We start from the raw sequence: 22,771 nt of genomic DNA, 5'->3' as shown, positions 1-22,771 counted from the left end.
TAACTTGGAATATCATTAATTTACAAGCCTTTTTGTATCAAAGATGATCTCTAGGGAAAACAGTGATAAATGACTATTTACAATCATATTTTTAAAATGATTGAAAACTTTTTTTTTTTTTAAGCCTATACAATAGTTAACCATTTCAAAATAACTAAAAGTAGCAAGATAGAAATTTTGCTTTTTCAAAGTAGTTTTTCGCACTTACTGTTCTGACACTGATTTTAAGTGAATTGGTCAGGTCATGACTTCACACCAGAGACTAAAGGGAGCCTATTAAACTAAAAATGAAATACCTTGTTAACAATCCTAAACCAGAAACTATGGCAAGAATACTGAGAAGAAAAAAAAAAAAGTAGGCAAGCACAGAGTTAGATTGTACTCATACTCACAGGAGTAACCTGAGCACATGTGAATGAAACCATGAATTTCAACAGGCTCACACTCACATTCGGAGCTATTCACAAGTCAAAGTGTTCACAGCATCAGGAATCAGGGAGACGGTGTGCAATGCAGATACTACAAAGCATTGACTTCTTTGGAATATACATATATTTTTAGCAACAATTTATTCTTTGCAAGAAATACAGATGATGCATGTTATTAGAAGCCCGTTCTCTTAAACCTGGTTTCATACAAGAAAACTTACTTCAGGATGGAATAACAGCCTGTAAAACAGCTCGCAAAGGATTTTTTCTCTCAGATGGATAAAAATGGTATTGCCAAACATGGGACGACACCTAAATTACTGAATACACCCAGTCATAAATATTTTAGTTTGTGACTCTGGCCTTTAATCCCAAAACGTGATATTCACTAACCTGTCTATGTAGGAGAATGAATTTATGGGGGTCCCCATCTGCCCAAGGTGGAAGCTGCACATCTCCCAGCACTGTTCCATCCTGCATGCAGCCTGCAGGAATTAAAGGAAAAAATAAAAACAAGAAGCGCACACGTTGCAAATAGGAAGAGCTTTTCCAAAACTGTGAAGTCAAGGGAAATTCAAGTGATTTTCACACATGCAATTTCAGGTTCTACATGGAATATAGCGTCATAAAACACTGCAGAATTTATTTCACCTTGGATTTCTGATGTTAATAAAGCAGTGGGATGTTCTACAAACTGTCATTAATGCAGTAAAATCACACATGTGCTTACTACAATCATTTTAGCCCTGAATGCAAACTCAGACAACACAAACTTGTTGGCATAACTTTCTTCTCATACATAATCCCATTGCACTATCTGATATTTCTGCTACAGCAGCCTCTGGGAAGGATTTCACCGTCAAGTCCTTTGCTATCTGATTCCTTTCAGAAGGTAAGCATATGTTTTCAAATCAGGGCAGTGTTACACAACTGGATGATCTAAGTTAAGGCTCAGGTTTGGGACTACAGATTTCCTTACAGTGTAGCAGTGAACAGATTCAGGTTATTGGATTTACCTACTGTAAAATCTTTCTGTATATTTGTTCTTTATCAGTGAGATTCTGGTGCCTTTTTTAAATCCCTCCACTTGACTGTGTTCAGTTCAATTTCTGAATGCTGATTTCAGGCAGGCTCTGCTATTTCATCTCCTCTCAAAGATTAAATTAGCCTAATTCTTTACTATCTTTTACCAATCTTTTAACATCTTTTTCCTACAGTGCCCTTTTCATAGTATGTCTCATTTCACTGAGATCTTAGGTACAGTTTATGACTAGATTTCAAAATCACTAGTTAGGTGCCTTTGCTATTATCAATTTAGGATGTGCCTTAAGGAGTCTCCTCTGCCTTCACTGTTAACTAACCAACATCCATTAGAAAAAGAAGCTTAGTATTGCAAATTATGTCAGTTTCCTGTAAAGTGAAATGGATCATGACTGGAACACTGTCATATCTATTTCTGAAAACTGTTTTTTTTTTGAGGGTTCTCTCTGACCCTCCACCACTGATGGAGAAAGGTTTGGAGACAGTGTACATTCAGAGGGGACTGTGATATTGCTGGATGCCAGGGATGATGCATTTAATTCATATAACTGGCACTGAGACATTCAAGATGATAGTGAGGTCACATTTGGCAATATTAAGCACCAGAAAGAGCAGATTAAAAAACCAAAAATGTAATAAGTACCACTTAACAACTGATCCATCTCCAAAAGTCAAATTAATATATGGTTGATAGACACATACATGTGATGATAGAGACCAGTTTTTCAAAATCAGACATTCAGCCTGTTGATATCAAAACCTGCCTTTGACAAAATGTACAATTTCTTTACACAGAAACAGGAACAAGAACCCCTTCTGAGCTAGAAACATGATTTATTGAATGTGTCACGTGAATATAAAAAGATTATACTCTTGAAGCTTTCTTTTAATAAAAAATTGTCTCACTTGATTGGAGAGCCTCATCAGTCAGCATAGTCCAGTGACCACATACCAACATGAGATCTAGGACTTCTCTCTTGGTGTGATGCTGGGGAGCAGAAGGGGAGCAGTGAAGTCCCTTCTGTTACTTACCAAGTTCAAAATGATTGGCATTGGTGAGGAACTCTGGAAGGTAGAAGAATTCGGGGATGAGCTCCCTGACATCACTCATATTGTCCCTTGATGCTGATTCCCACGTGCTCTTGACACTATGAAACATCCTGTCTGCAACATCAAAACTCCCACCCTGTTAAATGGACAAAAAGACTGCATTGTGAATATTCTGTTAAATAAGAAGCAGATGCAGAATCTTAGCCAATTCTGCAATAATCATGACACATCTGATTCGTTGATATCTCAAAATCTGTCCCAGCTCTATTTACTGTCTCAGTCCTGAACTTTAGATATGTAGGTTAACAATATCATACAGCTTGGAGATTTTGTGTAGCTTGAAATAACACAGTAGCATGCAAAAATGATCAAAGATAGCTTAAGAATATCAGCATACTCAGCAGTAATGCTTCTCAGTGTAACTCATTCGTTTAACATCCCAAAGTGACTTGCAAGCAGTAGACACAGCTTTGGCATTTACATCTGTGAATCAAATAGTTGTGCGAAATCTTACATGCAATCTTCTGGAGAAAAACCCCTGGGGAAAGGTGGTACCACTGAAATAACTGTAATCAGATCTGGGCAAACACGAAAGACCCACTGGCCAGGGGACAGCAAGGAAGAAGGCACAGCATAAAGATGGGAAGAGGGGAAGAATGTTTGAGCCCAGCACTGAATTGGTATATGAAGAAAGAGAAACAAAACACTTCAAATCCTGAGAGCATTTGAATATGTTTAGTTTAATGATAGTAAAGCACTAGAAAATAGCAGCCTTCTTAGTCCTTAATATCATTCTGAACCACGGCCTTTAGATAAAAATAAATCACTCACTGAATGAAGGGTGCATGTCTTATATTGAAACTGTATTTCCTACAGGATTTTTAAAACGGATTTCAGATACAGTATGGATTGGTGAAAATATCAGGTGCACATTTACATAGGGATCCCTGCACTGAGAAAAGGATTTATTTTAACAAAGAAGTCCTACAGTAACAAAAACAGACAGTTTTTGGAGATCATCTGAATGAGCTGTTCAGAATGAACAAGTTGATTCAGAAGAAAGCTGACTTTTTAAATGATGTAAAATTATAAAACTAAGGTCTATGATCTCTGTTAAGTCTGGCAACTGAAGGTCAAGAAGTAACTTTTGCCTTATTCTTTAAGAAGAAACTGCCCTCACAGATAAGTAAACAAAACAGAAATCATAAGTTCTGAAGCCACATCTCCTTGCTTGTCTTTTGAGATAGACTCCAACCAAAAGCTAGCACAGTCCAGATGTAAAGACTTCATCTCTGTTTCCCCTGAGATGAACTCTGACAGGACTTTTGGTCCTGCTTCATCTCTAAATGACAGCACAATTCTGGTACACCTCGTTGCATTTTACATCCTTCTTCCTTATCCCACTGACAACTGTGAAGCTTTCCCAAACCTACTCAAGGGACTGAGTGAAAAAGTGGCTCAAATCACATGAGTAAGCCTAGCTGGAGTTAATTTGATGCACAAGGTCATCTTGCTCTTGATCATTATTAGAGAGGGACCCTTGGAGTCAAATTCAAATTGAAATTAAAACAGAGTAGAAGAAGCACTATAAATAAATCAACAGTTAACAAGTATCTCATTGAAGCATATTAAAGGGCTTTGTATATTTAATCTGCACACAGCGCACTGTGTCTGGTGGTGATTGATGCTTTTTCATCTTTTTTTGCAGCTTTTATGAGAGCTGATGGTAATCTCTTGAGAAACAATATGATTTGTAATAAAAAGATTACCTGTATTAAATAAAAATAATATATACATAGGAAATGCTGTTAGCGCGACAAATCTGGTTAAAGATATTACCACCACGAAAAAATGTGATTTTTTCCCTGGCTGTCTAATTCATTTTAGGGAAAAGTAATATCTTTAAAACTTAAGCCTGTATTATTTATAAAGGAAGCAATAACTGATTTTCCCATTTCCTATATTAATAAATTTATTTGCATATATTTATATCAGAATTAATGAGTTTTCTCTCTCTATGAATGCAAACACCACACTGAAAGGAAAAAAACAGAATCAAGAATTGCTTTATGCCTTTAGATTCCAGTTCAACAAACTCTTACAGCTTTTGTATAGCTAGATACAGTAAGTCTTTCTTTCCTTTCAGTTTAGGCCTTCTACTACAGATCAGTAATACTGGTAAAAAAAACATGCATTTTAAAGCTATGGTTCATCAGGATATATAAAAGACAGCTGGTCAAAGCGGCCTCTAGGTGGGAGTTAGAACTCCCCATGTTTATAGAACTGAGTCTTGGTTGTGTTTTAAACCCAAAAAGAAAGTGTTTCTAAAAGATGATTATGAAGTGCAAAGACTTACCATACCCTCAGAGATGCTGAGAAGCAATTACCCTTAGACAGTGCTTAAATGACAGCTCCAGAGTCAATGACACAATGAAGAGTAAGAACCCTGTACTCTGCAAGTACCTCAGAGAGGCAAACACCAGGAAGAAAGAATAGCCTGCTTGCTGAAATGCAACAGTGGGATAAGAACAAAAGGGAATAAAATACAAGGTGAATCACAAGCAAGTGGTACAAATCATTAGGAGCATGAAGTCCTAGAATGCCTTTCCAACAGAGATACTAAGCACAGAAACCTATTCCTGAAAGGATTTCTGTGAGGTACCTTATTTAGGAGATATCATCCAAATACCCATCTGATGAGACAATCTTTGATCCATTCCAGTACAATATGCAAAGCACATACATGCCTTCCTCCAGAATCAGATCTCAATACATTTAAATAAAATGTGAAATAATAAGGCTTTGTAAATTCCTGTATGGTTGCTTTAGTAGAGAGGTACTGCTTTCTCGCTGCCTTCTTTGTCCAGGTGTAAATCACATATCTGACATGAGAAACATGATGTTATGCAAATTTTTTTTTTTTTTTTTTTTTTGTCATGTGCATTCAGGCAGGCAGTTTAGGGTTATAAGCATGGCTTTTCCACTTTTTAAGATGCTGAGAATCTTTCGTGGTTCCCAAGTCAGCATCTTTCCAAAGTATTAGGTTTGGGAGTTCTCCTCCAATCTGTTCTTGACTGAATATCAGTTGCAGATCTGCTTTTTGCCTGACTGCATTTCACACTTTGCAACTCCTAAACTGCATAGGACCAGTCAGCCAGGAGAAATGACAGCAGCAAGCTCAGCTGAATATGCAGCAACAAAAGAGCAAAGGAATGAGAACGAAAGTTCAGCAGTTCAGTGGATCTGCATCCAGACAAAATTTCAAGTTCTTCAGATCTCAGCAGTGTTTGAATATTTACATCCACATGAAATACCTGCTAATCACACAGACAAACACAAAGCAGGTACTCAGTCTAGGAGCACGTTATGCATAGAAGTGTGCCAGTGAGACACAGCAGCCATTATCATTTACTGGAAGAAATAGCTGCTCCACAGGCATTTGTGACTGCAGCTAACATATGGCTCACAGAATGCAATGGTAAGTATTGCCTCAGGTAGTTCACTAACCCATCATCTACTGCTGGTAACAGCTGATATCATAGGGCTCATTACTTAATTATCACAGTGCTTTATTTATACTAGCCCATAAAAAAAATAATAATAAAGAAAGAGACCAGCACAACCACAGAGCATTGCTTGTATGTTGCCAACTGCTTGAAAAGGGCAGACAGGAAATTTAGTGTCCTCTATGCTGACTGGCTAGGAAAGGTAAAAACAAGGCTCAGTTCCTGTGAAATTAAATTCCATGGAGAGTCCTTTCAGCGCCAACAAAATGATGCCAAGTTCAGAACAAGCAAAATCAAAATACTCCTTCTAGGGCACTGGACCTAGTCTCGCCCCACCCTCAGAGAGCCAAGCCAATGCCTCCTGCTGTGCCTCAGAGTCATCATGTTCCCAAACCACCAGAACCTGCAGGTCCCCATCCAGCCTAGGGATGCTCTTCACGTTAGCACAGTCATCTCCAAGAGCTTGCCAATAGGCACATTACTGCATGAGCTCTTGAGAATTCAATAGCAGATATTCTAAGCGCATCTGCCCCAAAGTCAGAAGCTAACACTCAGAGTGGCAGTAAAACATTATCTTGGTGTTCACATGCTCAGCTCTCACAAAAAGCACCATAGAACCAAAACTAAATAGTCCCTCTTCCTCAGGGAAAAATAAAATAAAATAAAATAAAATAAAATAAAATAAAATAAAATAAAATAAAATAAAATAAAATAAAATAAAATAAAATAAAATAAAATAAAATAAAATAAAATAAAATAAAATAAAATAAAATAAAATAAAATAAAATAAAATAAAATAAAATAAAATAAAATAAAATAAAATAATCAGACATCAGTTCCACTCCTATTAAAACTTTCTGCTGAAATCAACAGACACAACATAGAGCCTTCAGTTAGCCCAAAGTCCACAGAGAGCATACAAAAAATGTCAAGAGAATGAATCCCTCTTCACTGCACAGCCAATGCAGTGGGCTCCATAACGAGGTGTAGGAGGGAAGCAATCTTGTCCCCTTACCTGCAGAGAACAGAAGGTTTGTGTAAATGGCTCCAGTCGCACCAGGTAAGATGCCACTATAATTGCTGATGAATAGTGCGTACAGTAATGACACTGAGCTGACAGGTCTCCTGGAAATTTGACACAAATCAGATTTCAGTGCTAAATTCCACCATCTCAATTTCATAACATCTAGTTAGCACAGCACAATAAGTCTTTAAGGCAGACGTTCAAAGACGTGCAAAAACACACCTTTCATATCTGCATTGAATGTGCAGTTACTACCACATCTGTATATTCTTTTTTATTTTTCAGAAAATTAATGTGGAAGGGAAGAAGACCTTTATCTTGCCAGACCATCCTCTTGCCCATTAGTAATAAAAAAGTCTTGATATCTAGAGGTCAAACAGCTCAATGCTGTTTCCTTTTCTTAATGTAGCTCCTAGCCAAACTGCATGCAGCAGTCTTCTACACACAGTTTGGCTAACAAAGACTGCTGCATGCACCTTACCTACAAGAACAGCCTTTTCTGAGGAACATTGCTTTTTGCTGTTGCATCTCTTCCTGCCCAAGTGAAGAGGAGAGAACACAGCAGTAGAAGGCACAGAAGGAGGAAATGCATGCAAGAGAGTCATTTCTCTTTCAATCTTCAACCACTTTGAAACTGAAAGCAAGAGGATCTTCCTGGCATTGTGCTTCCCTTAGCTACAGCTGTGGAAAGACTTTGTGTGTCTTTTCCAAGGGATTCAACAGTATCCCCAAAGGCCTGAGGAGACTTAAAGCCTATACTGCCTGCTAGGTTCCTAAAACCTTCACCTTCACTCTTCTCCACCTCGTTGTAGCGCTGGATGAACTTCTGTTTCCTCTCCGTAGTCTGTGCTCCCATGGGCTTCGACAGGTCCCGAAACGTATGAGGATTACTAAGGTTCAGAGTCTGAAAAGCAAAAACAGCAAAGATAGGAATTTTTAGAATGCAGACTCAGGCATTATGACCAACTCTGTGTCATTGGTCAGTGGTAAAGTTGTATTCAAAGCTTCACATATACAAGGCTGCCACAGACTCAGTACAGAAATAGTCATCCTCAGAACTGGGAAGGGACTTGGAAACAGAATGGCAACATGTTCCTCTGAAAGGACAGCATGTACAAGGTGCTTCATAAGTAAAGGACGTGGTAGATCCTGAATAAAGGACCTGGAAGGTCTCAAGGACTGCTTTCAATGACTGCAAGGATTGTTCTCAAGGACTTTTCTGTCCAAACCTCGTTGCCAAGAGGTTACAGACCTGGCCCTGCCTACCTGCTAAGCCAGTGCAATCTTTTCTTATTCCTTAGGTATGCATTTGACAGATGCTTATTCACCTTACCAAGGCAGAACCTCACCTCAGCATGCTGACTTGAAGAGAACACTAATCTATAAAGAATTAACACAATTCAACAAAAGAATCAGTACAGTTCAACGTAACTGTCTCAAATTTTGAACCCTTGGTTTAGGCCCTTTTGCTTCAGTGGCATCACAAAACAAACCTTTACATGGTTGCTATCACAGAAAGTACAGGATGCAGTTACGCGGCATGCACTGACCTGGGAGTGATAGTCAGCAAGGACCCATGGAAACACAGGATACTGCATGTAATCGTTGTAGCTGCGGCCAGCAAGTGTGTTCAGGTACATGAGATAATCAAAGTTGCTGATCTCCCTCTTCTGCCAGGGAAAGGAAACAGACATTAAAATCTCCTAACTCCAGCCATGAAAAACATGCCTCAAAAGCAGCCTCAGAGCTCTGTGGTTCCTTTGTCCACCAGGACAAAAATTATAAATAGTGTAATCAATCACCCACTGCCATTCAGATCAGCACAACAGCTCTTATACAACAGTCCATTCAACAGAATCTGAGTCTTCTTTCTGGCTCTTCTTCAGACAGGCCATTTGCATTCATCTATAATCACCCAGTGCTTTTATGCTGCATTTGCATAACAGAGAACTTTTTCCCAATTTAAAAGAGCCAAATGCATGCAATCTGTACACTGGCAAATCCTGGACAACTGCCTGTACAGAAAAGCTGCACAAAGTGCTACATACAAACAAGAGGGTATAGATTTCTTCAGCGCGTCTTGGGCCACCAAGATCAGGGGTAGAGGAGAGCGAATGCATCTCTCAGCTCAGTATAAAATCTATGAAATCAAGAGAGGTGCATTGATTTAGATGTACAGATCTGTGAATAATCATTTGACTAGGTAGCTCTCTTTGGTTTCTGCTTTAAAATGTGTGTAAAATCACACTTAATCTGCCAGTCACACCGTATGTTTCACAGTAGGAACAAAATCTCTGCAATAACCAGATGTAAATTCTCTGCTCCTCTTGCCAATAACCTCACCTCCAGCAGTGAGCAGCTTATGCCTGGAAGTGCAGGCATGCATGCACACACAGACATATATATAATTGTGGGTGGACACAGGTGATGAAATTCTTTGCTTAACCACATGGAGCCAAGATTTAGTTTACCTGCCACTTTTGGAGCATTGTCTTTTCCCCTCCTGAGTGTTTCCTGTATGGAACAGACATTGATTGAAATAATTGCTTCAGAACAATAAGAGAAAATCAATACATTAATGCTTGTGCTCCCTGAGCCCCTACTGTCATCCCATGGAAACAAGAGGACACCGACACTAAGGAATATTGAGGTTTCAGCATTGACCAAATCATTCCAAAATCAGAGAGTGTCAATAGGTTAGTGCTGCAGGATCAAAGTTTCATTACTGCTTTCAGTAGGTGGCAAGGTTCTGTCTGGCCAGAACATGGCTGGCCAGCTTCAGATGACTGATGAGATTGTCACTGGCAGTCCCCCTCCCTACCTATACAAGGGGGGCTAAGCTACTTTCCAGCCTGCTCCTGAATGAAGCACCACCTGAAGTATGATATTTAATAGGGAAAAAAAAATGAGAAATTAGGGTGGTGGTGTGGAAGATGAATTCTGTTTGCCTTAAGATATCACTGCAAATGGTGGCAGTGATGCCACATAGTAAGCTAAAAAAATTTACAAGCTGACTAAAAGGGAGAGAAGGCAACCCTGCAGCAGAGGCAGAGGGACAGTGGAGGACAGTAACCTTCTCAGCTGTTCTGAGACAAGCCATTCTGCTAAATGCTCAGTGCTCTCATTCACATCCTACTGCAGAGCTAGCGTATTAGTGACAGGTACCATTAAGACTGTCTATATTCTGAAGACTTATTCTTGAAAGTTCTTATTTTTCTGATGCTTTTTGAAAACACTGGCTTGAAAACAAAGGTTTTCAAGTCTCCATATGAAAGATATTCTTTGTGCATAAAGCACTTTTAAACAAATGTAGTTCTGATAAAGTAGGGTGGAGTCTTTTATTTTTAAAAATCAAAACAAAACAAAACAGGAGTAAATAGTTTTTTTTTCCCTGCACTTTCTTTGTTCTCAAAATACAGAGCAACTTTTACTGAAACTTTAAATAAAAACAAACCAGCCAAAAGGAGATACTAAACAGAGAAATTCACTTGAAAAGGTGAAAGAGTCAAAGTTCTATGCAAACAGAAGTAACATTTCAACTACGCTAAACCAGGTATGTCAGTATCTGAAGACAACGAATTTGCTCATGTCTACTGTAAGAGACCAAACTCAGTCAACTAACAGCTTCTGGATTAAAGAAATTTTTGACCTGCCAAAGTAAACAGGGTTAATGACATGACGTAACATAACTGGTGGCAGAAGTTGCTTTTCCCTTTGAGTATATAGCTCTACACTAACCCTGAGGTGTCAGTTCACAGATGAAGTTACTAACTTCCTGAAGCTTAAAGGAATCAGTTTAGCCATAGATTATAAAACTGCTACAGGAATAACTAGCTGTTATTTTGCATTCTTGTGCTCTGTACTGGATCACACTAGAAGTTTACAAAGCTAGTCTTAAAGCAGCCTCAAAGACCTAAATAAAACAGCATCATGGTCTATGATCATTACAGTTTTATTGAAAGTGCAGTAGTTAAGTGCTTGTAAACAACCCCTCCTGAACCATTATTTTAGTTTGTCACACGCCCTAACCCAATAATAAGGATTCTGCAAGAGCCAAAACAAACCTCTCTCAGTGGAAGCTTCTATATAACAGAGAGGCTGATGTGTTCAACACCTCATGAAAACATACAAGGCTAAGTGTAGTCATCCTCCCTGAAAGAGGCACCCTTCTGAGTCTCAGGGGTCCAGACAAGATGCTCCCCGCTCCAAGTCCCAAGATCTTTGTCAACTCCCAGTGGTCCGATCCATTAATTACATTAGGTGAAGCTCAGCAAAAGCACAAAGTAGATCAACAGCTATCCAACCACAACAGCTATCCAATCATGGTAAGTGCATTTAGAAATAAATAAACAGAAGTCTGGTTTGAAAAAGAAATAGGAAAAGTGCTTCCTAAATGTAAATAACTAAACTTCAAGAGAAAGTGAAGTTATGTGAACCAACAGAAGTACCCGCATATCTAACAGGAGTACCCTCATATGTAAATCTATAAGGTATTTGTAGGTTACTAGCCATAGCACAATATAAGCATATGTACTAATGACAACCATTGGTTACAGTATGCATAAGTGATTTATTAATCCCTTTTTTCCATTAACATCAGACTATGATCTCACTCCTGTGATAGCAAGCGCCCTCCATTTGCTAGAAACAGGTGAACCTCAACCCATTTGGAGATTCACTGCAGAGGAAACAATCTCAAAGGATAAAATAATCTCAAAGAATAAGATTTTGCCCCCACAGAAATTAAAACTAAAATTCCAATAAACTTCATCGGGTTCTTAGATTTCCCAATGCTACTTTCATTTTCTTTTTGTCTTCCATCTTCCAGACTTCTGAAGTCTACAAAACAGTGCCCAGTGCCCAGGCTCTCCTAAAACCCACCTTCCTTAAAGAATGTCTGCAATTAGGAAAAATATTATGAGAAAATCTCCTTCACGGTAAACCACATTTTAGGTCCAAGCCTTATTATTAAACAAAGTTAATTACAAAGAGGTTAACAGGGACTGGATATTAAGAAATATTTCTTTACTGGGAGGGTTGACAAACACTGGAATAGGCTTCCAAGTAAGGTGGTTGATGCCCCATGCCTGTCAGTGTTTGAGAGGCATTTGGATAGTGCTCTTAGTAACATCATTAACTTTTAGCTAGCCCTTTAGTGGCCTGTCAGTTGGACTGATGATCTCTGTAGGTCGCTTCCAACAAAACTATTCTATTCTAACACCATCTTTCCCTGTGAAGCAATCCAGTCTCTCAAATCTCAGTGTTGGGTTAGTTTACTTTTGATCAAAGGTGCGGGGTCCTTTTTATCTGATTGTACCAGTTTACCTTCTGAGTATTCTTGCTCTGTGCTATAAAAACAGAGATATTACAGTAGGACCACACAATTTCTTCTCTACAGTTGAAAACAATAGGCATTTCTGTAGGACACTGAGTAAATAAATCATTTCTGTGTACTTCTTGGCAATAGGTGGTACACAAGCCCATTTCCCTTCAATAATTCTTTTTCTCTAGATATTTTGGAAGTATTGCGACCAGTTACTAAAAGCAAGAGCTTGGTAGCTGCAGCTACAGAGACAAAATCTAGTAAATTCACATGGCACAAGAGGAAATTGTTGCAACAGCTGCACTTTTGAAGGGTCACAGATAGACAAACATAAACTGCAGCTCATAGCCTTTCTGCTGCACTGCTGAACTAACATCCTCCTAGTTTGTATCTATCCAGTCTGGCATGTCCTAAGGATGGTATCACAAACATTGTGAGTTCAAACATAAACGTGCAGGCATTTCACACTGTGCTACAGCCAAGTAAAATGAAATAGCCAAATGACTAAAATGGACAGTTAAGGCAACAAGCTGATGAACAGCCTCTAACCAGGTCCAGATGCTTTTTGTTTCTGCATAATTTGAAATCTAACATTTCCAGGCACTACATGCAGTTCAGCTTTTTTCCCTCCAGCTTGAACTTGCGTGCTGGAACCAAACATTATGCTAATGATCTCCAAGGACCTGGCACTGCTGTTGCTTAGGAACAAAAGTTTCACAGGCTGTGGACAGAGAACTGAATAGAGGCGCTGTAGCTGGGGAAGTCCGTTTTACCACCCTCTTCCCCTCAACACTCACATACACAACAGTTCCTTGAAGGGCTGCCATTTTCCTTCAAGGAAGTACGATTCAGCATTTACAGGCCTCTGAAAAGGAAATTGTCCTGCACACTCCTGTTTTACGAGCTGAAAGACTAACTCATTACTCAAGGAAGAGCAGACCAGAGGACAACTACACGGTAACAGACCATGAAGGCTCATCCCACACTACTGAAAAAAACTATCAGCTTGTGACATCTGTACCCTGGCTTTTAAAGTCCTCCTAGCTGCTAGCCGGTAAGACCTTGTGCAGGGGGGCAGCCTGACAGAATTGCTGAGATAAGAATATTTTTGTTTATCCTTGGTGGGCACTGGTTTTATAAGTGACCTTGCACTGTGTGATAGCACAGTGGCTCTGAAGTCATCTAGAAAAGTAATAAAATTAAAGAAAGTATCTATTTGTTCATGGTAGGATTTAGTCTAACACAGCCTGTTAGCAAGATACTACATCTAAGATAGTCAGTGAATTAATCTCTCTTCCACAACAGGTCGTATCCAACAACAAAGAAGTGGTAACAGGCTTGTAAGCAAGGAAATAAAATCCTCCCCAGTTTGGAACCGCTTGGCTTCATGCAAAATTATTCACTGTATGAACGTGGGTTTTAAGCTGTACACGGAAGTACCTCCATAGAGCTGGAACATGTCACCTTGCTGACCTCCTGATCACAGAGTGGTGCCGCTGGACCAGGCAAGCCCACTCTGCAACACGTAGCCTTCCAGAGTGAAGGGAGAGGGAGAGAGAGAAAACTTTCTTTACAGGCTGGTTTAAGAAGGGATCAGGATGTTTCTGTATAGCTTTGGGCACAATGAAGTAGGAAGCAGCAACCTAGGGGAGGAAAAGAACAGGGAGAACCACAGAGGAGATCTTGAAACACCCAGTGTCAGGGATAGAAGGCCTGTCTCTTCTGCCAGCACTAGGCTGAGAAAGGAAAGAGAAAGGTTCCGGCGGAAGATTGTGCACTAGGGTCCTAATCTGTATTTTTCCAGCATTGGGTCTCCTTCTTATGGCAGGCCTAAGCTACAGTGGGTCATGGCAGGGCCCTGTGCAAGCCTTTCTTGCCTCACAGCCCTAGTCCTGATGATCAAGGTCTGTTCCCAGCAACACAAAGCACCACAGGCAGTGTGATACAATAGACATGGATTTTCTTGTAGTTTCTCTATCAGGTCAGCCTCAAAGCTCTGGACCTGTGAAACATTCCTAAAGCTCTAGGCTTTTAAAAGTCCAGTCCAGACTAAAGACTTTGCCAGGTATGGATATAAAGGGAAAGAGTTTCTCAGTCAAGATCTTCTTTACCAAGACCTTATCAACCTAGAAATGCAGCACCCTCATCCTTGGACAAAAGCCTGCCAGCAGCTCAGAGTGTCAGTATCTAGAGAAAACTACAAGTAGAGTTTCCTCTTGGCACCACCATTTCTTAGGCAGTGGGTCACACATGTACCTTTCCCTCTGCTAGCACCGGAGATGCACTGTGAGCATGAGACTGAACAGGCATAATTAAAATTTACAGCAAGGAGGGCTCCTGCAATTCCTGAATTTTTAATACCAGTGGCTACAGAACTGGAGCCTTCTTATGCGGAGCTAAAGAAAATGAGACACGGCTAAGTAAGCTCCATTATCTCCAGCGACAGCCCTGCGAAACACTGATAATTAGTTTACAAGCATGCAGAGACAAGAGAGCTATTCATACCCTTCAAGCTGTCTGGTGCTGTGCAGTGTTTCTGCAGAACTCTAATGCTAATCCCTGTCTCCAGGACTGAAAATATATATATATTTTTTAATACATTTGAAACCTGAACACTACTTTTAACCCAAAGGAAATAGCCTTTGGAAAGCGTCAGCACAGTGAAGGGACATATGTTTTCCTGGTCAGTGCATCTTAGAGGTCCAAGGTAGGATTTTTAAAAATCCAACTCAAAGAGGCATGACCCAAGTAGTTAAATCATTTTAAAGTCTGGGGCATTACGCTATGCATCATATTAAGTGATCTGTCTTCAGGAAAATTAATAACCTCTCTGGACTTCTAAGAGTCTGAAGGGCCTAGGTTCAAATTTTATAACAAGTCAGCAAAGGGTCATTAATAGAGAAGTACCCAAAAGGTTAAATTGTACTGCTACTTCTTACCAGCCTCCTACCTTCAGCATTCAACCTTCTGCACCAGGCTCCCTCTAGTGTTCACAGGTACACACGGTACAGAGTAATATCAGGACTGGGAACCAGCATTAAGAGAGCTGCGCAAAAGGCTGAATTTATTTATCTATGTAAATGAAACTGTTTAGGATCAAAGCAGAGCACTCCTCCCATCCCCTTCCTCTGGATTTTCAATGAAAAGTTACAAAAAAAAAAATCACTAGAAACTGAACAAAATGTTTTCTGAGAGTTTTAAAGATGTTTTAAAAAACATTTTAAGAGATTATTATATTGAATTTAGAAAAAAATATGTATTTCCTGCCAAAGCTTAATGCAGTTGACCTGAAGATCTTTTTCCATCAACTCCTTAAAATATGAGAATTGTGATTAAAACAACCTATTGTTTTGGTCTCCAGAACTTCCTGCACAATCCTGGTCAAATTATTTAAGCTAACATCCACAAAGATGGAGAAGTGCATAATTTTCCATAGTAGAGTATTTCTGTGCCTCAGTCCCCATTCTTCAATGGAAGAAGTAGCATAGACACTGCCCTTGGAGCCCAGTAAGCTTAAATATAGCCGAGTAAGATTAAATATAGCAAAAGGTGAGAGGCCTTGAGATATAACAGTAATATAACCCCGTAATTACTGGTGAGAGACAGAAATGTGGGTGTGAAAGATTTAACTGTGTTTAAGTCCTTTTATAAATAAATAACAGAAAGATTCAATTTTGGAATATACCCTCAAGGCAAGACTGACCCCACTGTGCTGCTTCTAGAAGCACTTGCCTCATTACAGAGCTCCCAGGAGGACAGATAGTAACTGGCAGAGATCTCACTTGTTTTTGCATCATTTTTGGCTATGGCATGTAATTGAAAGGAGCTGAATGCCATAGTTGTAGCCTCAGCTTCCCCATCATGTATTTGCACATGATTAATGAGTAGCCAAAAAGCCTGAAGGGTTTGTAATGAAGTCTTTATAAAATGGAAATGTACTGTAGACAAATCCATATTTTGTTGCAATCATTCATCAAAGCTGTGATTTGTCTCTTCACAACTAAATGTCAGAGCACCAAGACCATCCCTGTGATTAGCCAGTTTAACCCATGCTCCTCTCAGCTCTCTGGCTGATAGGGACATTGTCATCCATTTCTAGGGGATCTTCTGTCACTAGCTCTAACTATTGGCTATATTTGATGACCTTCAAGTATACAGACAGGTCACCAACCATAAGACTACAGTGGACTACTACTCATGCAGGCCTCAATTCAAAGCACATAGCATGTGCTTAGCATCAGTAATAACCAGAATTCTGACCAGAACACCTACATATATTTTTTAAGGGCAGGGCACCCCCACCATGTGAGTCCATCTATCCCACTGCATGTGTAGCAAGACAAGGTTAGAATATCCACAGTCTGTTCTTAGGAGTACAGAGACACTGACTGAGGTCTGGTTTAACATATCATTAAGCAGCACAAACACTGACTGCCCCCTCCCTGTTCAGTCTGCCCTGTAGAAAATGTGTGAACTGCAAGCAAAACCTGGGAGCCCACTAGGTTTCCAAGATCCCAGTTGCATAAAAAACAAAACAAACAAACAAACAAAAAACAAACTACTTTTAATCATTCACTTTAAACATTTCATTTTTCAAGTCTCAGGTCCACTAAATAGGACATTTACCAAACCTATCCTCAGATGCCAGGCCTGAAAAGAAGGCAACCCATTGGTCTGGTAGAATAAGCACTATTTTGGATGGCTTCTTTTAATGCAGTCCTCAAGGACTGAATTGAGACCCATACATTTCAGCCAGGTCCTCAAACAGTGAATGGGTAACAACACATTTTGTTCAGTTTCATTACATGCTGGGCTCAAACCTGTAGCTAGGGATGAAAGACAGCAAGTTTCTCCCACTTATATTTCCAATTTCATCTTGTAATACTTATATTGCTGTATAGTGCATTTTTAATAATTAGACTTTTACCTACTCAAAATACTTCTTTCAGGAAAACCTTTCAGAGCTGCAGCCCTGGGACTGAAAAGTCCTGACCCTTAATAAAAACAAACAAACAAAAAAACAAAAACAACAACAAAAAAACTTCTGAAGAGACTTTTGGTCACATGCTAATTCATGACTAACTCATTATTTTGTTTTTAATTAGGAAGTAACTGCCACTGCTTTCAAAGGCTTTGCTGGAATTCCCACACTTCATCCAGATTCTGGTGTGTTTCTCCTCTCTCTGAAGAGATATGGCCAAGGGGAAAGCAAAGGAACCAAAAGGGAAAAAAATTACCTTGAAAATTGCTAAAAATTCCATCAGAATCTCTTATGACGGAGGGCGCCGTCTTGACTTAAGCAAGATGGGTATCACCACCTTTCCCAAATGCATTCTGAAACTGGCTGATGTGGATGAACTTGATTTGAGCAGAAACATGCTTAAAAAGATCCCAAACAGCATTGAGAAGTTCCAGAAACTGCGCTGGCTGGACCTGCACAGTAATCAGCTCGAAGAGCTGCCCAAGACAATAGGTACACTACAGAACCTTTTCTACCTGAATATTTGCAATAACAAGCTGACAACTAAAAGTCTGCCAGAGGAGTTGCACCTTCTCAAGAACCTGCGTTTTCTCAACCTTGGCTTGAACTGTCTTGAATGCATCCCCAGCAACCTTGGGGCCCTGCAGGAACTTAAGGAATTAGGTCTCTTTGACAACTTATTGACCACCATCCCAAACAGTGTGAAAAAGCTCCCCAAGCTCAATAAACTGAATGCAGAAAGAAACCCTTTCCCTGATTCAGTAGAAAAAGAAGAGTTTGTCGACCCCATCAAACGCATAGAAACGCTTTACCTAGTACAAGAGAAAGACCTGTGCTGTTCCTGCCTGAAGACATGTCAGGGTGAGAAAGACAAGATGAACAAGTTAAAGAACATAATACCCAGCCCCTCAAAGAAGCTCAGCTTCCCTTTACTCCTTACTCCCAATTCCACTGCAAAGGATAACCAAGAGCAATGGAGATTAAAAGGTGAAGATCCCTGAAATCTACCAAGCACTCCACAGGCCACATCCCATACAATGTGGTGAAAACTAATAAAAAAAGCTGTCCACCTCCCTTTTTTTTGCAGTTCTCTTCATTTAAAGATACTCAGCTTTAGAAGCAGATCCTAATAGTCTCTAAAACTAAGTAACTGAAGGTCAGCACAGAACATGCTCTGTCACCTCCCACTGGAAGAAAGCTTTCTTTTCCTGCAGTGGTAAAACAGAGGGACATCAAATTGGAATCTCCACTGCACAATTACTGTAACATGCCAAAACGTCTGTGTGCACATCAGTCACTGTCTGCTCTAAACGTGCAATAAAGAGGCCATTATGCAGAAACATTATGGATTACCTCTCTAACCTCACCACACTGACTCTCTTTCCCACAGTAACCATCTGTGTAGACTTTACCAATAAAGTCATATTAAGGAGGTAATAATTATTAAATATGCCCAGTCAGCTACTTAGCACATTCCTCTTGCCTTCATATTATGGATGCTGTACACTGGAATGCTTTTCAGAATTCAGGGGACACATTTGAATCTTTAAAATAGGGGGCACAAACAGCTAAGTTTCTAGATGCATTTTTTTAAGGTATGACTTATTCACACAGTTGCATTTGTTATCTACTGTTATCCAGTGTTCCCTGTATTTACCTTATATTCAAGGAGTCTTCTGTTACCCCCTTTGACTTCAAAGCAGGTTGGAAAGAGCAAAATCTACAGAGATACAAAAGATAACATTACAATCATTTAAACAGTTACCTTTACACATTACATATGTACATACAATTATATATGCATATAATCTATTAAATAATGTCATATTTTAACAGCAACTTTCCTCCTAAAGGATGTCACAGTGTTTCACCTACCCAGCTGTGAGACAATACAGGAAAAGCATATATGTAATGTTAAGAAAGTGCCTATAGGCTGGATAAAAAGTTTGTCTCCTAGATAGGGCCTTGAATTGATATACAGGGCTATACCTTATGATCAGGTTGTTTAAGATGGTATTAATTAAACCCAGAGAAAGAGAACCCTCTCAGACATTTACCAGCCTCTTGGCAAAAAAGACAGAAAGGAATACCAACTCATGTCTCAGTCATTCATGTTTACCTTCACTGGGAACTTATTATATCAGACATAAAACCCCTGAGATACATAGGTTTGGTACCTGCAGCCAAGGGGCAAGACAGTCAGCTGAGGATGAAAACATTATCCTGAACTGCCTCAGCAAGACAACCTCAGGAAATGCATCTCAGAGCCAAGAGACAGCAAAGATAAGCACTGAACAAAGCAGCTAGCTCTGGAGCAGGATCTGGTAATTCCAAGTAGCCACACTATGCAGCCAGTTTAGAAAGGAAAAGTGGATAAATCTGCATTGGCGTTTTAAGCAATGCTCCATTAGAAACTGTTCAGTGATTTCAGGAGCACAAGGAAATTCTATGATTGCTTGGAAACTAACAGTAATCAGTCCAGGCTGCAGAATTTACCAATTCTACATATTCTAAAGATTCTAAGTATTTCTAAGGAAATACTACATATTGAGGTATTTTTCCTGCATAAAGAACAGTAAGTGAATCTAATGTAATTGCCCATCAAAAAAAAAGCACGTAAGGAAAAAAAAAGTCTTTCCTATAAAAAATCCTATTGTTAAAATTTAACACCACACTAAGGATACAAAGTCAGAGTCAGACTACAAAATACTGATACAAAATCAGTTTATTCTTAAAGCATCTAATGGTGCTTTGTGTGTTGGAAGAAAGTTTACGGTACTTTCCCACAGTACTGTAAAGTGAAGCAGAGACAGATTTCTGCTCTCAGTGAGATTGCAATTCCCTGGGATGCAGGGACATATGCCACAACACACCATTGGGTGCTACAAGAGCTCTACAAATGCATTAGTCCCCTTGATAAATCAATGGCTGTATAATGCTCCAAAGAATTCACAAGTCAGCAAAAGGAAAATTTCATAGCTTTACGTCTAATGCATTAAAGAACAAGAGCTGAAACTGAAAAAAGAGCCCTTGTGGCAGCACAAAGGCAGACATCTGAAGCTGGGATAAACAGGGGCAACAGACAAAGACTATAACCTGGGTGTTCATGTGATATTATGAAGTAGTGATTACCTCTTAAATATCTTATTTCGGTCATTGTCATGGAATACAAGAAATCTGGAGTAGCCATTTTTGAAGAATATTTCTAAGGCGATCTCCTGGAAAGGTAAAATCAGTCACAGTTTGAAGAATCGCAGAGCTAGTGCTAGTACTGCAAGGAGTCCACTATGGCCTGCCCAATTCTTAATTTTTTTTTTTGTTTGTTTGTTTTTGACTTGGTATTAAGTGTGAAGCATAGCAAAATAGGTCTAATATCCCCAATTTCTCCAACTGTAGGAGTGGTCATACTGGGATGACTGAAAGTGCAAATGCTCCTGCGAAGCAAAACCAAGCTCCAGATACTGGTTTTTATCACCCACGACCTCCTGCCACTTCTGAAGCATTTTTGTCTTGAAATTTCAGTGTGATTAACAAGACACTAGTAGCATTAACTTCTAACCAGTTGAGAAAGACAATCACATGAAGGGGAGATGTTAAATAAGAGCCCCTTTCAAACAGCACATGTACTACTTCCTCAATGAATAATGATCTTGATGGAAGTAACCAAACAATTTTAGTTCAGAAATGGAAGAGTAAGGCAAGTTTGACATTTCTTAGTGAAGCTTTAAATAATCAAAATTGAAACCTTCAGCCTCTTTTTCCACCACATCCTCTCACACAGTTTGTTGAGCATTTGCATATAAACCTGTAATTTACTCAGTGATCTGTCCCTTTTCCGCCCCACCAAAGTCAGTCAAGTATAACTACAGATGATGCGTAGTGTCTGGGAACCCACACGTGAGTTTCAGGCCAAATGTGTCAGGCGTAATACAAACCTGAGAAGATAACTAAATGGCAACAGTCCATACATGTTTCATAAATTAAGTATAAAGCAGAAAGGCAATGTGAGAGCTGCTATGACAATAAACAGGTTGAAGCATTGGGTCTGAAGCTTGGTTTTCCAAACCAACTCTGCTCAAAGTGTGGCCATTCCAGCATCAGGCTGTGTGGTTTCACATTGTGTTGCTCTTTGCTTGCCTATGTGCACGAATAGGACATCAGCTCTCTGCTGCTTTGCTGCTGCCTAAACAACTGATCCACCTGCCCTCTAGGGAAAGCACAAATATTAGCTTTCTTCTTTTTTCCATACTATTTTTTTAGAGCAATTTTTGGCATTGGGTCCTGGTGCCAGAATTTTAGAGTGCTACAGATACCTGAATTTTCAGGTCATTAATAGAAATAAATAATAATAAAACCACACACAAAACACAACTGAAAAAAAAAACAACACAACACATAGAACCACCTATATCGTCCCCCTCCCACCACCCCTTTTTTTGTCCAAGGCTCAATCAATGACTATTTTTACTCATCTCAATTTTTTCCACTCTGAGTCCCGCAAAACATTTCCATTTCACATGTTTTAAAAAGTCCAAAGGCATACAAATACAAGAGAAGAAAGCAAGATTCTACTGACAACTTTGAATTTATTTACAAAAGAGGTGACAGTTCTGTTACTCTGGTTGCTCATCAGTGGTGTAAGAAAACCTTTGTGCAGTTACTCAGAGCAAGACTTAACATTCCTGTACATGCTTGGAGAGTAACCTAACCACTGAGATATAACATACCCTTAATCGGGTCTGATCTACTAGAATTTTCCATTTTGCATACATAATTAAATATAAAATAAAATGGGGATGAGTGCCATACTGCATGACTTAAGACATTCATCAGCACCATTCTCTCAGTTTTCAATTTTCTGAATTATTTCTTACTTTTCTGTTGAACTACCTTCCAAAAATGGATTAAACGAACAGATTCCTGTTTATGGCTGTTTCAAAACACTGCATTTTTGTCAAACAAAATCTGTGAATTACTCTTTAGGCTGTACCAAGATGCTCTAAAGCAAAATACAGGCTCTGGTGTTTCAAGGAGCTCTAGCTGCACTTCTGTGATTCTTGTCATAAGCTTACCTAAACCAGACAAAGCTAAAAGGGTACCAAGCCACTGCTAATGAATAACTTCTGGGTAACATAGCTAAAAGCTGTGTTATGATTCAGATACTGACTCATATGCACAAGTTACTCCAAGAGGCTCAGGTAAGTAAGTGATGCATACTTGTAGCCCACTTATGTCCACATCCACTGGTATATGGGAACTATTATTGAAAAAATAGACATTTACTGTGATCTTCAATCAAAACAGGACTTCAAGACTTATTTTCAAAAATATTGAGATGAACTGTAAAGAACATTATCAGCGTAATAACTAATGGGCTAACCACTCCAGTGAGGGTGGTGTATTTTTTTTTTCTGAAAG

The 22,771-nt window shown here is 39.3% G+C and overlaps 2 protein-coding genes across 8 annotated transcripts in view; one reads left to right on the top strand and one right to left on the bottom strand.

Moving 5' to 3' along the window:
• Positions 1-22,771, bottom strand: part of WDFY4 (WDFY family member 4) — a 175,037-nt gene that overhangs the window by 19,887 nt on the left and 132,379 nt on the right. For 4 of the 6 annotated variants that reach the window (XM_072039558.1, XM_072039559.1, XM_021274280.4 and 1 more), the window contains 8 exons: positions 20,486-20,571; positions 19,011-19,073; positions 9,521-9,563; positions 8,600-8,719; positions 7,836-7,953; positions 7,041-7,150; positions 2,502-2,655; positions 822-913 (listed from right to left, as the gene is read on the bottom strand). In XM_072039558.1, the coding sequence (XP_071895659.1) occupies positions 822-913; positions 2,502-2,655; positions 7,041-7,150; positions 7,836-7,953; positions 8,600-8,719; positions 9,521-9,563; positions 19,011-19,073; positions 20,486-20,571 (786 nt within the window). Of the gene's footprint in view, positions 1-821; positions 914-2,501; positions 2,656-7,040; positions 7,151-7,835; positions 7,954-8,599; positions 8,720-9,520; positions 9,564-19,010; positions 19,074-20,485; positions 20,572-22,771 lie in introns of those variants that run through there. The other 2 variants (XR_005266603.2, XR_005266604.2) reach the window with 1 other exon arrangement.
• On the top strand, positions 13,025-18,427 carry LRRC18 (leucine rich repeat containing 18). 2 transcript variants are annotated; one of them, XM_072039569.1, is made up of 3 exons: positions 13,025-13,426; positions 13,678-13,877; positions 17,478-18,427. In XM_072039569.1, the coding sequence occupies exon 3, from the start codon at positions 17,566-17,568 to the stop codon at positions 18,352-18,354; it is 789 nt and encodes a 262-aa protein (XP_071895670.1). In that variant the 5' UTR covers positions 13,025-13,426; positions 13,678-13,877; positions 17,478-17,565; the 3' UTR covers positions 18,355-18,427. The 2 variants fall into 2 exon arrangements, with proteins under 2 accessions (XP_071895670.1, XP_005022251.1); XM_005022194.6 differs by lacking the exon at positions 13,678-13,877 and having other exon boundaries at positions 13,043-13,426.

This window comes from Anas platyrhynchos, chromosome 6 (genome assembly GCF_047663525.1).
Source record: "Anas platyrhynchos isolate ZD024472 breed Pekin duck chromosome 6, IASCAAS_PekinDuck_T2T, whole genome shotgun sequence".
NCBI lineage: Eukaryota > Metazoa > Chordata > Aves > Anseriformes > Anatidae > Anas > Anas platyrhynchos.
The sequence above is the reverse complement of the archived record's forward strand: the minus strand, read 5'-3'. Positions and strand labels throughout refer to the sequence as shown.